Source organism: Calidris pugnax, unplaced genomic scaffold (genome assembly GCF_001431845.1).
Source record: "Calidris pugnax isolate Ruff unplaced genomic scaffold, ASM143184v1 scaffold39, whole genome shotgun sequence".
Classification (NCBI taxonomy): domain Eukaryota; kingdom Metazoa; phylum Chordata; class Aves; order Charadriiformes; family Scolopacidae; genus Calidris; species Calidris pugnax.
Window position 1 is genome coordinate 4,379,224 of NW_015090828.1, and position 22,739 is coordinate 4,401,962.

The 22,739-nt window shown below is 39.4% G+C and overlaps 1 protein-coding gene across 5 annotated transcripts in view; it reads right to left on the minus strand.

Annotated features, from left to right (window-relative positions):
- Positions 1-13,020: 13,020 nt before the first annotated feature.
- CCSER2 (coiled-coil serine rich protein 2) overlaps positions 13,021-22,739 on the minus strand; it is a 69,642-nt gene continuing 59,923 nt past the window's right edge. For 2 of the 5 annotated variants that reach the window (XM_014940496.1, XM_014940497.1), the window contains exon 10: positions 13,021-18,286. In XM_014940496.1, coding sequence (XP_014795982.1) covers positions 17,465-18,286 — 822 coding nt within the window. In that variant the 3' untranslated portion in view covers positions 13,021-17,464. Of the gene's footprint in view, positions 18,287-21,775; positions 21,816-22,739 lie in introns of all 5 variants that reach the window. The other 3 variants (XM_014940498.1, XM_014940500.1, XM_014940499.1) reach the window with 3 other exon arrangements.

The window sequence follows — 22,739 nt, forward strand, 5'->3', positions numbered from 1 at the left end:
CCTTGTTTGTCTGTGGTCAGTACAGTTCAATTGTTTTCTTAACCTATGCGTAGATCAATTCTCCTGATTGATGCAGACTTCCGGATGCTGGGAATAAACTTTAAAAATTTGCATTAAAGGGCAAATTGAGGTTCATTGTTACAGAGGCAGGTTCAACTCCTTATCGCTTCCCCGGGTACCAGCTGACAGTAATTTTCTTTTGCAGTGCAGTGGGACACTCACAAAGAAGTGGAAGTTGTAGAGGACTCATAAGTTACATTTGGTCTCTCTCCAGATTTACTATTGGCACTGCCTTTTCTGCAAAAGTCAGCGAGGAGCAGGATCTGGAATGTTTGTCCCCAGTAATGACTAACCATAGTAGCTGCTTCTCCCAGTTCATAGCTCCAGCAAATATTACAAGAAAAGGGACAACAGTGTCCCACACAATCTTCAGCTTTTGCCCAAGGCACACGCGCCAGTGCTGACCATGGGACTAGCAGACAGTAGGTCTATGTTAGCATGTTACCAGTTTTCAGTATAAAACTTGTAATAAATTAGTAGAGGTCAACCAAAAACTACCTGGTCACCTGCCAGTTAAACTGTTGCTGAAGATACAGGTAGAAACAGATATTCCTAAGAGAATTTTACTTTGTATATTATTCCAATTCACAATCAAATCAATATCTTGCTTTATGTTCCTGGTAGGTTCTTTTAATTTCAACATCCTCATGTCACTTAAAAAAACCCCTTTTCTCTTTGTCACATGATAACAACTTCCACATGTTTGTATGAGTTCACCCTTGGCTCCTTTCAGTGTCACATATATTTATATTCCTTTGAGAGCGTACACATGCATACACTTGGGCACACTTCAGACTCCCATCCCCTTAAATCTATGCAATCTGTATGTTCTCACACAGACACAAAGTCGCCTCCCAGAAGTTCTTGCAGGATCCTGGCCCCCAGCCTCTGCTATGGCTCTGTCCTTCAAGTCCTGCTCAACTTTGTTCCAGTCTCTGAACTCCTTTCAATTTACTCACAGTGAAAAAAGGGGACTTTGGCTCTGTTTCAGATGCAGTTGTCTCAGTGCAGGTACACTTAACATAATCAGTAGAAGAGGAAGGATAACATAATACCCTTATTGGTGTTGGCCAGACTGTACAGAAAAATAATTGTTGCACTGGTTCTGCAGCCCTCCACATACTTGATTCTGAAGCTCCCCAGATATGTTCCAAGATGAGACCCTGGCAACGAGCTCCACATGAAGCCCAGGAGGCAGCCAGTAATTTCATATTCTGCACAGGGGCTGAAAAGCATGAGGTGAGTGAGACCTGAACTCTGAGTATTAGAGAAGTGCTGAATCGTGTCCAGTGAGACCAGCCATGCAGTGTCCCCACACCAGAGGAAAAAACTGTGTGAGAGCACGTAGCAGATTACACAGCAACAGCTTCTAATTCTGAGTGCTCTGCATTGCAGTCTTAACAACGAGGAGAGGAGGTTACAGGGTTTATTTTAATTATTATTTTAGTAGGCGCTTTCTCATTGCCAAGGAAATATATACATGTATTTAAGTTTAGGATGCCCTCCCTCCTCTCCACCAATGCATAGGTTCTTATGTCACTAGGCTGGCAATCTCAGAGATAAAATGAAAGATCTAGGATCGCTCAACATACTTAATGGGTTCAGGTTTTTCCCCCCTTTAGACAGGGAGAGTATGTCTAACAGCTGCAACGCCTCACTGGCTATTCATAGTGTCATGTAAAGCTCTGACCTACAGGACCTGTAAAAGGAAACTAGCTGCTTTGCTGTGTAAATCTTCACCATCAAAACAGAGCTCAAATTGACAGGTTCCAGTTGATTTCCCACCCCAGTCTCCATTAATTACAAGGTCTTTTAATTACTACATGCACGCGAGGGGTGGAAACAACTTAGCTGCTCCTCCAAGATTTAATTACCAAACTCACACCAACAGTGACCCAGCTTGGCTCAGTGCAGCGGGAGCTGCTCGCTCACAAAATTCTCTTCACCAACACAGCAGCATCTCCTCGCTGTGCTCAACCCAGGACAGCAACTACGGGTGGAATTGGGGAGATCTCCTGCCTGCCTTTTCCTCTCCTCATGCAAGCAAGAGGTAGGCACAGCTGGTCACTCACACAAATACAGCCCTGTTCATGGCAAAGAAAATCTTTGCAATCTTCTGCATGGGCAGTGTCCACATTGATTCTCTTTCCCTGACTTATCAGATTCTCTCCTTATAACTGCCCCCAAAGGTAGGGTACAATGTTCAAAACACTCAAATGACTCATGTACAAGCCTGACTTCTAACACCATGCTTTTTTCCTCCTAAAATACACCCACGGCTGGTGTCTAAAGTGATTTGGGCAAGAACAGAGACACTGATGGCAGCTCAGCACCCTGAAACTAGTTATACTCGGGAGGGTGGCACACAGGAACCCATGACATCTCCAGGCCAGTAACCATTTTGCTATAGGTGATTGGACCCAGAGCCCAGAGGTAGAATTAGTAGCCCTGGTGAATCCAACTGACTCAACACGCAGCCTACAAAACTGCTAAATAGTGGAGAAGGGGAACCAACTCAATCCATGTCAAACGTGGCAATGCATCCAGAAACCAGAAAGAATGAAAATAATTTCATTTTCATCTTTACAGCACGCTCTTGCACACCCTGCAGTCTGCAAGAACAGCCAGCAATAACAACTCCCAAACAAAAGACAAGGAATAATATGGATTGAAAAAGCAAGCCAGCCCTGCTCAGCCCCTCTGAACAGCACATCCAGTCCAACTGCATTTCTGTTGAGAAAATACTGCTCTGCAAACCTTCAAAATGAGCTTCAGGTAGCAGCTTTATGGGTCTCAAATTGCAACACGATAAACAGCATGTACAGAAGCCACTACAGTCTATCAGAAAGGATATTAAGACCTTCTGGAGGAACTTCAGCAAACACCTAGTCAGCCTGAATTTATGATCTGATCCTTCAGCTCCCTGCTAAAGAAGTGACTAGCCCTTGGCTTCTTCATACAAGCTGTGCTCATTCCTGAGTATGGCTTTTGGAAAAGACAGAAAGGAAATCAGACGAGCACCAGCTCAAAACTCTCAGTTGCTGTTTTACTTACTGTTTTCTATTAATTCTTTTTAAAAAAAGTAAAATGTTAGCCTTCTGCATAAGAGAGGAGAAGAACCAGCAATAAAGGCTGCTAAAAGAGTAATTCGGAGCTGCGAACAGAGATCAATAAATAAATTGGGAGATCTGTTCAGTCACCACCTCCCAGAGCTGAGGAGAATTAAAAACCTATTAAAAAGCTCACATCTGTCTCCCAATCATTCATATGGGAAGTGAAGGACAATCATAGGGCAAAAGTTATCAAAAGAAAGTGGATCTTCCTAGACCATCTTTTATGGCTGATCGTATAGCAATTAACTTACAAATAAAATAGCCCCAAAGTCACTATATTATAAACCATTGCTTCTGGTTTTAAAAAACAACAGACCCCTCTCCTCATTGATCATCTCAGCACAGTTAGTATTTGATTCATGAAGCTGTGCCTCAGCTTGCCAAGAACAGAGCCGCTCCTTAATTAATAATAATGAGCACTAGCTGAGGAGCCTCACACTTATCAGACCCTAAAGGAGCACCAGCTGAAGCAGGAATCTCAGTGGACAACTTTTATTCAGCCAGAAGCAGGAAGAGATTAGTAAGAGATAGTGTTTACAAAAGATGCATAAATCATCTTTCATGTTCATCCAGAATATCACCAGCACTGTCAAAGATAATACCTTTTGGAATTTTAGCAAAGTATTTGGTATAGCAGCCCATGAAACTACCTGAAAGTGATTGCATCCGTAAGTCTACAAGCCACAACTTGGTAATTAGCTATCAGACAGTGAGGTACAAGTTCACTGTAGCTGAAAAATAAGATGCATTTGTTTTTCTCTGGCAGAATCTTGTGGAAAGGAGATATAAATTATATAAATGATTGCATGAGCAAATAACACAACACTTGAACATTTACACAGAAATAAAGAATGAAAGTCTTTTGAATGCTCACATAAGGCAAGAATCATTCCACTTTTTAGTTTAGGAGACCAAACATCAGCTATATTGGATACTCCAGATCACTTGTTTGCAGAATTAAATCCACTAAAGCACAGGTGGCTGATGCCAGGTCAGAATTTTGTCTCCATCCCCAGAGATACACCAGCAACAGCTCCAAGTCTACCACCAAGTCTGACATTCAGCAGTCTGCTTGGCTCAGACAGTGCTGGCACCCAAACAGGGAAAAGTAACATCTTCTAATCAGGGCACTCACGTTGGTAAGCTCTTTGAGAGTCCACAAGGTCCTATTTAGCTGGTGGCAAAATAAATACAAATGTCACCTGAACGATCAATGCTGTTGAAAGTAAAAGGGAACTAAAGTAGCTTCCATACAGCATCTGAAGCACCAGAACTAAGAAACTTTTTTTTTTTAAATTCCTATTATTTAGAGGGGGAAGTAACAGCCATTTACAAATGCCAAGAAGCCTTTTGTATCTTTCAAACCTGACACAAATCACACCCATGTACAGCAACACACACTGCAGATCCTTTCCAAGAACATGGTTGTCCTACCCGGGTTCAACACCAGGTGCTTCAGCTGTATATTTTAGCTTACAAACCTCTGCACAAAGCATCGTGCACCATGAGCCTGCAGCAGCTCTTCCAGGAATCCCCAGAACCACAAGCTGCTGTTTGTTTACAGCCCTTTCCACAGTGCAGGTAGCTCTTTATCTTTTCTTCCCTACCTCCCTGCCTTCTTTTGAGAGCACCAAGACCCCTCACTCTCACCCTCAGAAGCCCCCCAGTGTACTGCCCAGCTGTCCCGAAGCAGCTGTCTCAAATGGCCAACAGCACACATGCAAAATGGCCACAGAAGCATAAAATTTAAAGAGAGAGCACTGGGTTGTGGGAGTGAGTTTCCTGTAATCCCTGACACTGGTACTGTTGGTCACATTCAGCATCACAAGATTCATCAGGTCAATAATGACAGGTGGTCACTGCAATCAATGGAAAGTGAAAGCACTAGGGTGCATCCAACCTAAACTTATCAACTGCTGAACAGGCAGATAAGAAAGTCTGTAGGACACACAACAGCTAGGCAAACAGCCAGAGATTTCCACGTACCTTCCGTCATGGTAGGGAAGCACCTTGGCTTTGTACAGAAAAAAAAACCTCAAAACAGCTAAAGAGCCCAAGGAAGCCAGCCAAACAATCAAAACATGTCTGAATAAATGGTCCATTCTTGGAATGGGGTCTGTTTGACCCATGGCTGTTACCTTCCAAAAAAATAATAATAAAAAAAAAGCCCCAGCTGTGCCCATAACTATCAACAGCTGGGGCGGCTGCTGTTAGATTCAGGGCTGTGTGTTTCCAGCAGAGCTCACTCAGGTTCCCCACCACGGCAGCAGGCTCTGCTGCAGGTAGTCAGAACACCAGCAAGTGCCAAAGGTGTGATGAGAGATCATGCATGTTTTAATGGAGCAAATTAAAGGAAGAAAACAGAGGTGGAGCTGCAGCTTTAAAGAGACTTACAAATAGCTAACTTAAAATGAATTCAGACAGTGTTTGCTTCGTTTCTCCATTAAAAAACCCAAACCCCAAAGCTGAGGAGAATTAATTATTCCCGTACCTTTGATGGCACAGAGGCTGACAATATGCCTTTAGACAGCAAGGAAACATCTCTGAGGAGCAGACTTGGACAAAAGGTTATTTCCTTGGCTGCACTAGTAAGAGGTTAATTCATTGTCAAGTCTGCGCTCTGCTGTTGGAAAGCTTGCATCCTCTGTAGTACTCAGTAATGCTCATGGGCCACTACGGAAGAGAGGAACAAGGACATAGTTACCAATAGTCAAACAAATAGATGCCAAGACCAAAAGTAATCTAGGACTGACAGGAAAAGTGGGTAAAATGATGATCAAGAGTTGGGCTAAGTTAATTGTCTGCAGATAGTTTTAAAAAAGAGAGGGAAGGAAAAGACTCATAATAACTTCAGTTACTGGCCTGATACATTTAATTACAAATAAAAGGAATCCACATATGTAAAACAGCCAGGGGAACTGTGGAGATGCAAGGCAGGTGAGAGTTTGTGTCCATGCATGAAAACATTCTTGTGGGGGGTAAACAGACAAAGGATAAAACTGGTGTGGTCATGTCTGCAGAGCTGCAGGATGTCAGCTGTTTCCCTCCTCTGTCCTCCCAACTCAGGGCAGATGTGGTCCATAGTGGAACTGGAGATGTCAGAGGAGAAGAGACAAGCTTCTGGAAAGGGGATCAAAATACTCAGTAGATAGAACTGAACCATTTCTTCCAGACCCTGCACCAGTATCACTTTAAGTATGATACAGCTGGCAAGACAGAAGATATTAATATTAATCTTCCACTGCTCATTTTATTATTTTTTTTTTGTTAGAAAATACATACATATAGTGATGTTCCAGCTTAGCTACATACCTCCTACATCAGCATGCTTCTTTTAGAAGCTCAAAAAGAATCGCCTTTGTGAGCTCTGCCCTGTTGTCTGTGACTCGTTTTACAAGGGCAGAAAAGGGAAGTAGAAACGAGAGGCAGAGATCTGCTGGAACATGATGTGGTTAACAGGTGCCTAAACCAGCACCAACCTGAGCTGATTTATTTTTTCAGTGACCATGCCTCATCATTTAGGTGGGACAGGCAAAGTTGTTGACATAGTTGTTCTGTTTCTGGTCTTGAAGTTACTGCAATACAGGCAAGTCTGCACTGTATTCTGTTGCATGGCAAACCTGCTGACTGCACGGCCAGGGCTTCCTCCACCAGGTGTTACAAGATTTGTTGTTACAGCTTTCTCATAGGGCTTCAGTAATGCAGCTTCCTTCTGGCCTGCAACAGCAGACCTTTTAGAATGGCATAATTCAGCACTACCTTCTTGTTCTTCATGCTTAAGTGGTGCATACCAACAATAACTCATATTATAGCATCCGCAGAACATAGGAGAAAAAGCTGTCGTTGCTTTTAAAAGAGACCAAAAAACTCCCTCTGCTGGATTCAGTCTGAAAATATGAATTATTCTTCAGTAGCGGTCCGAAGCACTACTGTCCTGAGAAGACCACGCAGACCCAGCAATAGAAACGATCTGCCACGTACCACGTTGTACTTCTACACAGTTACAGCCAAGGTGCAAAGCCCTGATTCCTTACTGTTAAAATTAACATAAATGGAGTGATTTGTTTGCTATCAGAATGCCAGTTTTTCAGAGAAGAGAGGCCAGGAGAAATTTTCTGAATAAGCACTAAAAAGCAAAAGTTGTATGAGAATGTGGTGACCAGCTAACATGGACTCAATTTACTTGAAGGTCCAAAGGGAAAATTTCAAACAGTTGCAGTTTAGGCATGATTAAGAATATTTTCCTTGATTACTGGAACAGACCTGCTAGAAAAAAATCAGTGAGTTTAAGGTTTCCCTGAGCTGCAAGTCACGCCAGCAAGCAAGCAAGTCACAATGTAAAGCCCCAGGTCTAATACATAACTAATTTAATTCCCTGAAAAATTGCTTGCTTGTATCTCTCCTAATTCAGGGCAGTAACACGTAATTCATAAATTCTTCTAACCTTAATTCATGCTCACTCTACTTGTAGAAACGTTATCTTTAAATTAATATGATCACAGCGAGCCTCATGTTTCATAAAAATAAAATCCAAGTAATTGAGCTCTGTCCCCAAGTTTGTTCCACATTAAATATTCTTACAGGGTTTCAGTGCATTCTCACTGGCAAGCAAATAAAACCGTGTTCTCAAATGTGTTCATCTGCAAAAAAAATCCTCCTCTGCAGAATGGAAGGCTGCAGCAGGGCTGCTCACTGCTATAACCCCCACATATCTAAGTGCAGATCCTGACAGATCAACAGAGAGGCAAGACGGCTGGGAAATGAAACACAGTACACAAACAAGTGATAGCTTCTATTGCTGAAGGTCTGAGGAGGAAGCGTTAGCTACTGGATACTAAATTCAAGTAACTTGAGGAGTGAAATGAGGCTCATTTAAAGCGCATTGAAAACTGGGAACCCAATAGCACTAGTGATTTCTGATTATTTAACCTATGCTATATACCATAAAATTGATGCACAATTAAACAGGAAAGATACATACATTCTCCCTGAGTAATTTTCCAGAAGTGAGCACCAGCACAGCAAAGGGCTGCAGTATAGTGAAGGGAACACCTCCTCCCAGGCAGGCAGGATTTTCTCTGCAGGGTATGTTTGTGCACCGAAAGAGCAGTTTCTACAAGGGCTTGGAGTTGCAAACATATTTGCACGTTTAGTCTTTATCTCCTATATCCCTTGTGGATTTCCAACCTGAACAGTCAGTGAGCTGAATGATAAATACAGCCAGCTGAAACAAGACAAGCCTGTCACGGAGACCAAGCAGGGAAAACAACTAAATTATTCCAGTTCAAGTTAGACAGATGCTTCAGTTGAGGTTATCAATGCCTGGTTTACTTCCTCCACCTCCAAGCAGATGATTGCTTCTTTCAACAGAGCAACGTTGCTCCTGATATAATAAATAAATAAATCAGTACTGCTGAAAACAATAAATCAGTATTGCTTAGTTTGAGGCTGGCCCATCAAAGCGAACAGGACAGGGCGAGGAGACGAATGGTCTGTGTGCTACTCGAAAAGACATAGCCCCACCTATGCCTGGGAAGGTGTTTTGACACAGAGAGAAATTAAAAGCAGGGAAATGAGGTGTTTCCAGGCGCGCGGTGGCCGGGCTGCTGGCACCGCACTGCCCTCTGCTGCCCGCGGGGCCAACGCGCAGCCTGCTCGCTGCACTGGGACGGGCTGCAGGAGGGGCAGAACAGACATCTGCGCTATCAACAGATCAAACTATGAGCTCTCTTTTCAGCTGATCTGAAGAAGAAAAGGGAGTAGATAGGAGTATTTTTTTCATTTTTCCTAGACAAAGCATATCATCTTGCTTGCTCTTATCCACCCACTTTCTATGCATTTACAATTAAAATGTAATTTAAATTAAAATATAACACTTAATTCTTGTCCTTTCCCATCACTAGACCTCTAAGTTCTTTACCAACAAAGTGCATACTATTAGACCTCGTTATTTACCCTATAGACACTGACTAAAACATATTTCCTGAGGCCTGTGCCCTGGTACTCAGTTTAGAGCAGTTAGCACAGTGTAAGGACCCATGCCCGCCCTTAAGGGACAGCTGAGAAGCCCTTCTATATCACTGTGACCTTCAGTATAGAGCTAACACCTCTCCCCAAATTTCTTAGTTTGTTTTTTTGTACCAACACGAGTCACATTCCGGGATAAGGCTCTAAGAAGACATACACACACAGGTGATGCAGCATTCTGTGTCAGCAGCTTAACAGATGTAACGCTGCCCTGTGAAAATAACCTCCAAGACCTTGTTTCTCCTTTAAAAGAAATAAATTTGTATGAAATCAGACAGCATTAATAACAGAATAACAACTGTCAAAGATAATCCCTGGAGAAAATGAACACCCTGAAAGCAACTCAAAACAAGTATCATTACAAGCGTATTTTGAAGGAAATACATATTTTGCATATATAAATACAAAACACAAATACACAGTGTTGTGTCAGTACCCTGCGTGCCCCAGAAATGCCACACACTGAGCTTTCAACAGCCGTTAATACAATGCACACACATGGACCTTAACTAACTCTTTTCAACTAAGAAACTGAACGCCAGCATAAACCGCAGAGGAGTATTAGCAGTAGAGAGCTTGTGTATCATTAAGCTTCCCTGCACGGTAATACCAAATCTGCAACAGTTTATAAGCATATGGTTTGAACATCATAGACTTTCTAGAAACATAAGTTCGGATCCTGGCAGGATCAACTCAGCTTGACAACCTTCTGCTGTGTATCTTGCAGCAATAACTGCTTCGCTACTACTGTTTGATACAAGATCTCACACAAACAGCTCACACCTGCGATTGGGGGCTTCTAGGTTGCTACTGGAGCTCAAAAAAATAACACAGCAACAACCCACAGAAATTACAGAGCAGAACTCGAGTGGGTTTATAAACAAGGACTGAACTCCCAGAGTTGCCTGTAGTAGTCTGAACAACACAGAAGTTGGTTGATCAAATCACTTTGCCAAAGGTGAGTGGAATTTAAAAAAAAAAAGAACCCCACAAACTCACAACTTTTTGTATCAACTTAATGTACACCTTTGAGATCCTCCAGGAGGATGGGAACACGGGTTCCCAATACACTGTGACACTGTCAGTCTACTGTTTGGGATACATATTCCCCTGAGAACTTCCTCCCAGGGCTTCAGAGAATTCACCCCCTCTGCTGCATGTAACTCACAAACTATTCCCTCCTGTTTACGCTAATGAATCCCTGCAAATAACTGCTGTGGAGCCCCAATAATAGGGAAATTCACTAGGTCTTATAGTAATAAAATAGTTCCAAATAAGTTGCACACAATTTGCCATGCAAGGAATTACATCAAGAATTTTTATTTTTATTTTAAAATTGAACTTTGTATACAGCTCAGGCTTTTGAAAACTCCTAATCAGGGAAATTAATATAATATTCAAGAAAATAAGGGAGAATACGTTTCCTTGGGGAGTTTTTACCACGCTGTCAGCATAGAATCTTTCAAGTCCTGACACTGTTAAGACTAGTATTATTCTAATTCTATATATGAGGAAAGTAAGGCATAGAGATTTAAAGGTAGCGTGGGATAATTAGTGCAGTTTGTCAAACTGAGCAGCATTTAAAACAGAGTAAAGAACTGCAGGAATTGCTGGACCTATATATGACTATACAGTGAAATCTATCAGACTAGGTGATCCAAGTCTTTAAAGGCTCGTATGTTCTATATGCATGCACTTCTGATATAACCAAAATAGTGGTATTTACCATCCCTAGACTTAACACTGTGTGTGCACAAAAGCTATTCTACACTGATGATCAGAAGGAAACTAGGGAATGTACACTGGCCGATTTTCAAGGGGGTCTCTCTAACTGTAGTACCCAAGATAATGATGTATCGGGTCTCCTCTAAATAAAATCTAAACAATTGTTTTGATTGGAGAGGCATTAGGAGAACCTCACTCTATCACAATGTGAAGCTTAATTGAAATCTAAATGTTTCTCCCAAATTGCTGCATTTCTATGGAATTTTCTAACAAAAAGTAAAGCAACTTTTGGAGTATTCTGTCTCCACAACTGTTTTTAAATGCCTGCCAGCCCGGGCTATTTCAGAGGCTGGCATTGTAACAGCCTTTTAAAACCAACCTGTCATGAAATGCTTTCAACAACTGAAGTGATTTTCAGAGGATGTGATGGAAGGAAGCATTTTATTATTTAAACAGCTTTGAAGTTTTCAGATTTTGTTCTGCTTTAAGAATGATTTTTAATTTAGTTATTCCAAAGCAGAGTTTCTGGTCTGTTATGTAAGGCAATTACTTCTGCCTTTAGCTTCATATCAAGAACTCCCACTATATTCAGTGAGGACTTGGAGCAAGCAGACAGAACTAGTACTAGTATTGTACTAGACCCGAGGACTCCTACTGCCTAGAGTTTCACAGAAAAGAACTCCTAACAGAAAATCCCCCTCTTACCTTTCAAACTGACTGATCAGCATTAAATACTTGAATAACTCATTTTTAGAGCTGTGGCATTTATGTTCAGTGTCCTCTGCTAAAAGCCAATTCTCATTTGAAACAGCAGCTGATACTCACAACCTAGGGGAAGAAGAAACCACACCAATCTGGTTGATGTTATGCATGTACCATTATTCTAATTCAGCTGCATTCAGTGGTGCTCAAAAAACAAACCATTCCTGTAGAAGGAAAGGTGACAAGAGTGTTGATTCTGGGTTGCGAAAGGGAAACGTCAGAAGTTTCTCCTCACATGTCACATTCTGCCCAAAGACAGTAAAGCTGATCTCTTCCAGTGTGAGGAGAACATGGCTCTCAGGCCAGCCAGCAGAAGGTTGCTCATTGCTGCCACAAGGCTGCTGCCTCTGGATGGGAGAGGGCAGAGGAGACAGGGAAGCTGTGACTTACAGCTTCTAGGAACACTATTTACAGTCACTGAATCAGCTGTTCATCATCTGAAGATCACAGCAATAGGATTAGGCAGCACTGTAACACAGACTTGTCCATCAAGCAAAGAGCACCCTTAGCCAGCACAACTGCAAGGCAGGAGGTTCCACAACATGGAACTAACCTTTTGGGGCCTCAGTTGAGGAAGGTATCTAAAACCCTATGCAGGAGTTCCCCCACCCCCAAAATGTGTAGAAGTCTTCAAAGATCATCTTGAAGCTCAAAATAAAACTTGAGTTTCAGGATTACAAGCATCTGTCTGCAGTATTTTTTAAATGTTCTATCTTCAAACTACAGGATTCTTCTGCCTTTACCAATCCCCAAATTTTGATTGAAATTTCAAACTTGAACTTCCGTCTACTGAAACAGGTCAGATGAAATTAGTGGAGCAGATTTCCTTTTTTCCCCAAGAATAATAAACCATTCAAAAATGGGCAAAATACTGATACACAATTAGGAACTTTTTATGAATGTTTACAAGTATGCATACATTGTACTGATTTGGACTTGGGGAGGAATTACTTTCTCAAAGAAATCTCTCATGAGAATAATTTCAACTAGTTATATAAGAAAAGTATGAAATACTCTTTTCTCAGCTGTGCATTAGCAGTGAAATAACATACCTTTAAAAACTAACCACATCAGTCCTTGTTTATCTGGAAACGATACATTAAAATGTTTAGCTTTTTTATCTCTCTTTTTCCTTCTCTTTTTCCTTTAATAAAGAATTCTTGTGCTAAAAGCCTGTAAGTCTGTTGGAGAAAAACAATTCCATGAGAATAATGGAAGTAAGCATAAGCATAATCTTCCCCTCCTTCCAAATTCCCTGTCTACAATCCTGTAATTCTGCACAGTCAATTACTGAAAAAAAATACACATTAAGCGAACACTCAGGAGAAATAGATACTTATTAGAATTATGACTTTTATTTTTATTCACTAGAGCAACATTGAAGAAAGAATTTTTACATACAGGTTTTTAAATCAACTTTACAAGCAAATTCCAATATACAGTATTTACTCCGGCCTGGGTTAAAAACCAAAAACAACAAAGCAGATAGTAAGGGTACCTCTTGTTTTAGCTAGTATTGAATTTAAGATTTCACTGACACTGGAATTATACTGCTTTTACTGTGGTGCTTTTACAATTAAGTAGGCAGTGAGCAGCTTTACCACAACAGTGACTGAGTTTCCTTGATAGCATAGTTGTAAGATGACTATACTGAGACCTACCACCAGGATCACTTATTAAATCCACTCTGCTCAGAGAAAGCCACTATAACGAGATAAGGAATAGTTACGGAAGCCCAATTCAAGATGGGTTTCCATTTGTGTGGCAAGAAAATGTCCATATTAAGAGGATTATGTGCTGTGCAAAACCAGAAATACTTCCCCCCTAACATGCAACCTACCCGAGGTATGACACTTTAGGATGTGCATATGGTTGTGACATGCAAAGTAAATCACACAAATGGTATTCAGTTTTCTAGCATCATTACAACAAATCAGCATTTAGATCAAGAATGAAATGAATTTTACTGATCTATGATGCAGTCTAGTTGCTATGTCTAATCTTACTGCCATGAGATGTAAAGTTGAGGAACCCACTTTTTTGCAACTGTGTGAAAAATGCAGGGCTGCTTTGGATTTTCAGGGCCTTCGTGATTATTTCTAAAAAGTCTAGGAGAAAATATCGCACCTCTTTTCTCAAAAACATATGCTGGGAACATTATTCTTTAAGGGCTATGCTAGTCCTAGGGAAGTTTTGCCATTGGCCATGATTGGAAGTAGAAGTGCAAGCTTCAGGGAAGGGAAAAGTAATAATCCAGCTGCATCATCAGTGCTAAAATTCCACAGTTAAATTAAAGTCATTGCACAACAAAAACTCAGTACACTATATGGATATTTTTAAACATGCTAGAGTGCATATTGATTCTGTGAAAGTGATGTGAAGATACCTTGGAAACAGCAACACTAGCATGGAAATCAGTTTGAAACAAAAGCTACACACAGCAGGAGGCATCTAGATTATTTTAGGCACAACTCCAAGCAATAAAGCTCATTTAAAGTGCAATTCTCTTTTTTCTTTTGTGTTTATTCACTTGTTAAAACACATAATTGCCTCTGTACACACATACTGAACAGTAGTTTAATACTTTTGTGAATATTGCACAAAAGAACAAGAAATCAAAAACAAAAAAAAATGGCAATAAACCAGTATTAAAAACCTAAAAAAAAACCCCTGAAGATATCAAATCCTTTAATTTATGTATTTAGGATAATCTGCACCAGTACTGACAATATATCTGCACCTTCTATAAGGTAGATACATTACCTGAAAATACTTACTTAATCCCATTTGACAAGCTCTACACAGCGCCCTCTTATCCATCTCCCCCCAACCTCTCTCCTTTACTGAAGTGAAGCTTTAGGTTCACTTCACTACTTCTCTTCCAGTTGCCCATCCACTGCTGGGCTTTGCTCCTACTCAGGACTTGCTAGACATGCAACAGAGCCTTCCCTGGTAAAGCCTCGAGAGCCAAGAGATGTAGCTGTCTTTAGAGGGATCCGAGGTTAGCAGCTGAATACAAATACAATTCAGGCTAGCATCTCTCTCATCTGTGATCAAATCCTGCTGTTTCCAGCTGAATGTCCCACTAATCTGTCAGAACAAAACGGGGAAATGCTGTAACGAAGAATATAATCTACTTATGATCCTTTACACAGAAAAAAAAGTCGCTGAATAAATAGATTTTTGTTTTTCCAGAAAAAAAAATAATTAAGAACTATATATTTTTTTTATGAACACCCTGATCATCTCTTTGCTTCAGTTTCTTAATTTTCAGTAAAGGTGCAGATAGATAGATATCTATATTTTTAAATGTAAACATAAAAATTTTAACATCACTAAATCAGGCTGGTGATACCTCCAGAATAAGAAGCAATAGAACTCATGGTGAAATATCTCTGTCAATAGCATTAAGTGAAAATAATATTTTTACAGAAAATTATACAACTAAAAATAAAATCGGCTCCTCTTCAAGGAAAGTAAACTTAAAAAAAAAACAACAAACCCCTTCCATAGAAATCTACACGGACCAGAAAACAAACTAGGGATCTGATCGTTCTCTCAGCAGTTTTTAAACTCTTGAGAAACACAGTTAGCTGCCAGGAGCTAGTTTGGGGGAATATAAAAAGTCAGTTTTATTTTCTTATCAAAAGTAAAAGCTTACACTGAAGGCCATTTAATTCAAAGCTTTTCAAGGAAAGAAATAACTTTTCCTGGAGAATAATTGTTACAGCAATCTTGAATTGTAGTTATTTTGATCCTGTACCAACTGTAACAATTAAGGTTACCCTTTGTTGCTTCTTGCTTACATTGTCTTTGCCCCAGTTAACAGGAAGTCCTGCAGGTCTTCTATTGCAGATTAATAGAAGTAGTTCTGAAATAGAACCTCCCCCCTACCCATTTCCCCCTAAGCTTTTCATTTTTCCACTTCATTGTCAGTTAAAAGAATTTATGTGAGAAATCCAAAAAACCTTCTTGGACGTTATTTATGTACTGGAAAATTCAGGTGAGACGATTATATATTTTTTCCTTCTCCCATCCAAGGTATCCATCAGGATACCCACAGTAAAGGGCCTAAATTATAGAAGTTGATTATTGAACTTATTTATGAAATGTCTATACCTATTCACTTTGTCTCAAAGAAAATACTGTAATACGTCAATGTCCCACAGCCAAAGCCTAGAACAAACTGTTACTACATTTCATTTTACCAACATTATATGCTGCTCAGGAACAAATTTTGAGTGAAGTAATTGTAACAGCCTTCTGTTGATGATTTTAAAACCAATTCAAGAACAGGAAAAAAAAACAACAAACAAAAAAACCCCCAAGTAGTAAGATCCAAAAGACAGTGATGGGAAAGAAGGGAAGAACTGGAGATGGGACCTAACATTAAGTTTTTAGAAAGCTTCACTGGATATGCATATGTTTAACCCACAGCACATGTGTCATGGTCCCATACTTGCACCATGATGGGCCTATGTTTCCAGACCACTTTCAGAAAAAATATTTCTCCTAGAGAGCAGAAAAATGTTTTGGTTCTCTTTTTTTTTTTTTTGCTTTATTTCCCCCAAAAGCTCCTTCCCAGTTATCATGCACTTCTTTAGAAATTACACAAAAAAATTTTTACAAAAAACCCAAAACCAAAATACACATCTCTGAAAAACTCTTAAGAGTACCAGCTCTGGATTAGGACATAATAGGATTGCTCAAAGCAAATAAGTGGGGTTAATTCATTCCTTTTTTTAAAAAATAGTTGCTTTTTAATACAAGTTTTATTCTGTAAAATAGTTTCAAATCCTTACACATACGTCAAAGTTTGTGCAAAATTTCAAGTCAGGTACTTCAGAGTCTTTCAATATTAAACAGAAATCAATAAATACGAGTAGCACAATAAAATTTAAAAACTATTAATTAAAATGCATGTTGTGCAACGTCGACATAGGTGTTATGGACCCCTTATTCCCAGAGGCTCCCTACTTACCAATTCGTAAGAGCCCGTATTGGAAGGTTTTGCACAAGTATCCTTAGCACTGCGTTTCAAGAATCTACACGGTAATGTGTCAATTCAACACAATAAAAACATACCACAATCTTAACAAATGATGATGTTAAAGAGAGAAGATTCGATTCACCCTGTGAAATCTGCTTATTGTCTGTGAACAGTGAAAACGGGATAAATAAAGAACAGAGCAACTTCAGATTACAGTAAAACAAAACAACACAACCCACCCAACCCATCAGATTAAATAACATTAAATATGTCAGTCTTAAGATAATGATAAATACAAGGATTTTTGCATAGGCCTCTGGAATACAGAGTCAAAATTATGGCCAATAAAACATCTGCTAGTAAATCTTAATTTTCCACCACTCTAACCTAACGAGTATACAGAACCAAGAAGTTAAACGGAATAGTAATTTCATTGTCTAGTAACTCAAACAGAGGTAAGAAATGATTTCTGGCATCCTGAAATACACTGTGCAGCATTCTGGTGCTTGTGGTAACCACAGACTTCAGTATTTGCCTAATTACTAAGATCACTGGGCAATACAATCTTTAATACAGACCTACAATTAGTAAAACACTCTCAAGAGAAGCTGCACAGCTCATAACACGAGCCTCAGAACATAACAGAATGGAGTATGCAAACACTAAAGATGCTATTTCTAATATTCACTCAGGATTTGCAGGCTGTAGACAGAGCAGCCCCAAAGGCAGGCAGCACATAGGAAGTGGTTTAAGGTATGGCATCATTCAGTGAGATGTAGGTACGTTCTCAATGTGTCTTTGGTTTAGGGAGGCGGGAATGCCGACTAGAGGGCAAACTATCCCCAGAATGCAAACTGGCATTCTGTGTCTGCATGTTTTCCTTTCTCTGTACCAGTGGCTTTGGGATGTTAGTCTTCAAACAGGTGTTTTGAGGCTCTGCAGATACTGGTGTGGATTTCTGACTGCTCATTTGCTTAGACTTAACAAAGGACATTGTTGGTGGGCGAAGTTTAGACACTTTCTGACTCTGTTTACCCTTTAGGTTATCCTGACCAGATGTTGGCTGTAGCTGAGTCAAATCACTCGATGGCAGAAGGTCACGTTCCTTGGAAGCAGCGGAATGATTTGCAGATCGTGCGAGAATGGCCATCGTAGGAGGCACTAAAGCATTTGGGGGCTTTGCGATTCTTAAAGTCTTTGGCCGAGAAGCCTGGTTTGTGAATGAGGGTTGACCTTTCACAGCTAATTCAGTCTGCACCTCTCTACCATCAGCTCGTGTAGAGGTCTGAAAACAGGAACGAGACAGTAATGTACCTTCTTTATTACTAGTTACCTTTCCAGGGTCTTCAGTGTTTTTATTTTTCAAATTTTCCAGATATGATGCATTCCCATCTTTTATGTTTATCTGTATGCTCATTAAAGAGTTTACATCATTCAGGCTATTTATGAGAGAGACATTTGCAGCATTTTGATTCTGATGATTGCTATTTTCATGCAGACCATGTTTAGGATATTCACTGTGGGCCTCGATATGTGGCATTTTTATTAGTTTTCCCTGGGCGAGGTCTGTGGAACTGGGAAGGCTGCTGGAAGGCTGTAGTACTTGAGGCTGTTAAAGAGAAAACAATACAATAATATATTAAGAAAAGAAAATACCAGATAACATTCTGAATCCAATGTGCGCAGACTGGATGCTTGAAAAGGGCTGTATATCTATTTTTTTTAAAAAATCAAAACTTTGACAAAATAGGATGGTTCATGGAATGTGTACAAATGTAACTTGTAACTTAAGTGGAAAAAATTACACCAGCACTGAAATGCACACCAGCACTGAAATGCACACCAACATAAAGACAAGAAATAAACTGATTAGCTTAAAAAGGAAAAATGAAAAAGGTACGGTTGATGGTTTCACCTAAATCTGCAGGACAGCATAAGAGCAGCACATGAGTATTGATCAGTTCTGATTCAGGTGCTTGATAAACAAATGCAACAGCTACCAAACTGTATCCATATTCTAATTTCTGTCCCCTGCATACTGAAGGTAACTATCCCAAACCTTTTATCAATGTAACATACTATACAGGCAGGAAAGGAGTTTAATGGACCACATGAATTCACAGTGCATTTTCCTTGCCTTACTGAGGTCAGAACATTTGATACAGGTATGTTGTAATTAGGTTAGTGACTAGATCTACGTAACTGTTTTATCTTCAATGGATTTCAAACGGGCTGATAAAGAAGCCATCTTCAACAAAGCAGTACAACAGACTACACATGAAGCTAGAGATCATCTACTATCAAATGCTAGAGATCATAGACACTGATAACCAGGGGATAAAGGTAACTCAATGAAGATTTTACATTTTATCAGAAGATATAGTCTGATCATACATGTATCAGATGAGACAACTGGTAGTACCTCTTCTGGGTCATTTCTTTATTCTCTTTGCTCTTCCCTGTGAAAAGACTTCAAAGATTAAGGTATGTGCTAGCTTCTCAAACACATCCTAGACTGTAACTTGTACACAGACCTTGGAAGAATTAATATTAATTCTGTAATTCATGGCAAAACCCAAAACCTATAAAAACTTGAACTATAGTTTTAGCATATTTCAGGTTTAGATTATTTTCTCACTGTCTCTATAGAGGAGGGAAACCGAACTACTACAAGCTAGTCTTATCCCTACCTACTTCAATTCTTACCAACTGACAGATTGCATGAGTAAACAGGCTTACAATATTTGTTTACTAGTGAAATATAGTCAGTAAAAAAGAAGCAATGCTTGTCTTTAAGGGATTTGACTGAAATGTCACTTCAGTCACGCTCTTGACTTATCTTCAACTTCTAAATGAGAAAGTGAATTATTCTTCTGGTCTTTTCAGTTCTTCTAAGAATCAGCGGGATGAATGTAATGATAGCTGTGCATGCCCAAAGTCCTGCTATATTTCCAGGACAATAGCATGCCTCAGGATTCTTTAAGCTTTTCAACTTTTCCCTGTCAGGATTATGACTGAAAACTGAATCCTCAAAATTCCTCATTGAGGAAAAAAAAAATAATAATGGTAACAAAAGAAACATCAAGGTTTCTCAACCTAATTTTGATTTACTAGCCATTTTCTCCTTTAGAATATACTGGTTTTACCTGTATAACACCTAAGCTAGACCACTGATACCAGCAAGTGATAGACAAGTGCAAATGTGTTGAGCAGTCTGAATCCATTTGTTTTGGAAAGGGGGTGGAGGAGAAAAAAAAACAAACACAAAAAAGCCTTCAGAATGGTGTCAAATGAGTATCAAAACATTTTTCCTTACATGACCAAAACTAGCTTAGCTTTGTGAATCCTTCTTAATCAAGCAATCCTACAGGAAGGAAGTACTAAACACAATTAGTAATTCAATATATTAAGAGAGTTACAGCAAAAGAGTCCCCTCACCTAGAAAGAGTTTCTAAATGCCAGTCTTCAAAAATGCAGAAAAATATCTAATCTAAGCATTACAAAACCTAACTTTATATTAAATAACCCTAGTTTGACTAATCAGCAAAATGAAGAATTTTTAAGCTACAGAAGAAACTGCATTTGTAGGGAAAGTTCAGTTAAAACCATCTGAAATACAGCTAAGAAGCAAGCTTTTAATAGCACTATTCCAAGTTCTTTTGACAAAAACTAGGTAATATCAGAGCTTTACCATTTGGAAATTTTTGCATTTTTACATATGAAACCATGCTTTCCCGATTATCCTTCATAACCTAAAAACTTCTAAGCAGCTTAATATCCAGAAAGTTAGCAAATTAAAAGTAGAAAACATGCTCAGAATTCTGAGGACACTAAAGTTATGGCATCATCTTTGCTATGTTGTTTTGAATACTGTACTCTTTTCTAATTTTGTATTTCTATTTAGTCATAGTCTGTCCAATTATAATTTTAACCCCTTCAAATTGCTACATGCAGTAACCTTCAAGATGACACTGAAAGCAGAAAAAAAAACAACTTCCAAAATCTGCAAGTAACAGTTCACAACACTGAAAACCGCATTATTTTCATCCACAGCTCACGTCTTTGCCTTATACACAAGCTTTTCATTTACTAGGGAAGCCTTAATAAATTATGGCCACATTATTAGTCAAAAAAAACAGCCAGCAGAGGGACCAGTATTTGGCTAATTCCATTACAAGAAGGGGAATAGAAAGATAAAGAAACCTTCCACCTTCTAGGAAGGGTAATTTATTTCAAGAAATCTATTTTTAAAAGTTTGTCATCTGCGTTGCTTTGAGTGCACTCCTGATGGTGGGCCAGGCGTAACTTGGTGTACAATGTCATGCTAAACAGACTTCTATTTTTGTCCCATAAGCAAAATATTCAGGTGGACAAACACCTGCATTCCTTTTAGGGATGCTCCTCAAACTATGAAGTTATACTCTAAAACATCTCTTATACAATGTAACTCTACAGAATTAGTCCTTCCCAAAACAAAAGTACATTAGAGAAAACACTTTGTGCACATGCACCTTTTTGCACAACAGACTTTTCTGTACCAGCAAGAACTCAAGAACTTCAAACACTTGTGTGTATTGGTGCACCACTCAAAATTACTAAATTACAGTCCCTGCCACAGTAGCTTAAGAGATTTCCCTTGTTTCTCTCAAGTAAATCCAGCTGTTACATCATCCAGAGAAAAGTGACAACACATCCACAACGAGGATTACCATTACTACACAGTTATTGAACCACTGTGATTGCATTAGCTTTGTGTTGGAAGACTGAGACAAGTATGTTATACTGATAAAGAAGTTAAATCAATGTGGTCATGACAGTAATAGTCACTGCAACATGACTACTTCAAAATTCCTTTCAGTTTTTCTTTGGTTCTTCTCTAACCTCAATCCCCATCTTGATCACCTCTATAATACTTCTGCAGAATGAAATTAAGGTATTTTCTCCCTGCAGTATATTGAGGAACAAGGGAAGTGAAGCAATGAGAAATCCGAGAACTGCATGCACATCTCCGACAGACATGCATCATGCACAGGGCAAAAAAACCAAGAGTGAACACGCGTGAGGGGGGAATGGGAAGAAATCTGAAGTTGTACTGTACCACGCTTTATCACAGAAGTAATGGACTAACTTCTCAACTCCTTGCCAATGGCATAATGGGAAAGCAGAGACAAGAAAAAGACAAGGACAATGATGTCAGAGGACTAAGACAAAACAATGAGCAATTGCCATGACAGAACTGCAACTTTTTACCATTTAAATTGCAATTACCATGTCCTCCATTCATTTTTAATCCACCTTCCAAAAACAAAGGTAGCAATAGTGTTTAAGTAATGCAGTACATATAGTATTTATAGCAAGACCTGCACAGAATACCCTTGCCCTTCTAACACAGTTAAACTCTTATACTTCAAATACCATTCAGAGCTGTAGTTACAATTTGTGTGTATGATTACAGCACCATACATGAAAAATATTTGCATCCATGCCCATACATGTTATATGAACAATGTCATAAGATACACTGCGTTACCTATTTTGACCATCTTGCCCATACTGTTTCATAACCCATCTTCCCAGCAGCTTGCTCACGAGCTTGAAGAGACACCAAACTACCATGGCTTCTTTTTTGGAGGGGGGGCAGGGGGAAAGGGACACCCTGATACATAAGGCTTTCATTTTCTGATGAGTTTTGACAACCATTATCTCACTGCCTTGGCAGAGGATAAACTGTCATTTCACAGGCGTTCATTTGGAGACAGCCTTGCTGAAAGGCCACACTGGAAAGCTCTCATTTTCTACCTCTGGAAAACATTAAGATTTCACAACTTTAATCCATATGCTGATATCTTCATTTTGGATTTATTTTTTTTTCCCTCCCTTTTAGCTAGTTATATTATATATATGTTGAAATATCCATATTTCAATATTGTAGAATAGGATGCCACAGTATGGAGTATGACTTCAAATAATGAAAAAAAGCCAACCCTAGGTTATTTTATTTTTTAAACCACCATTCACCACAGCATGGAGGTAATAAAATAATTGGCAATATGGCATAGTGC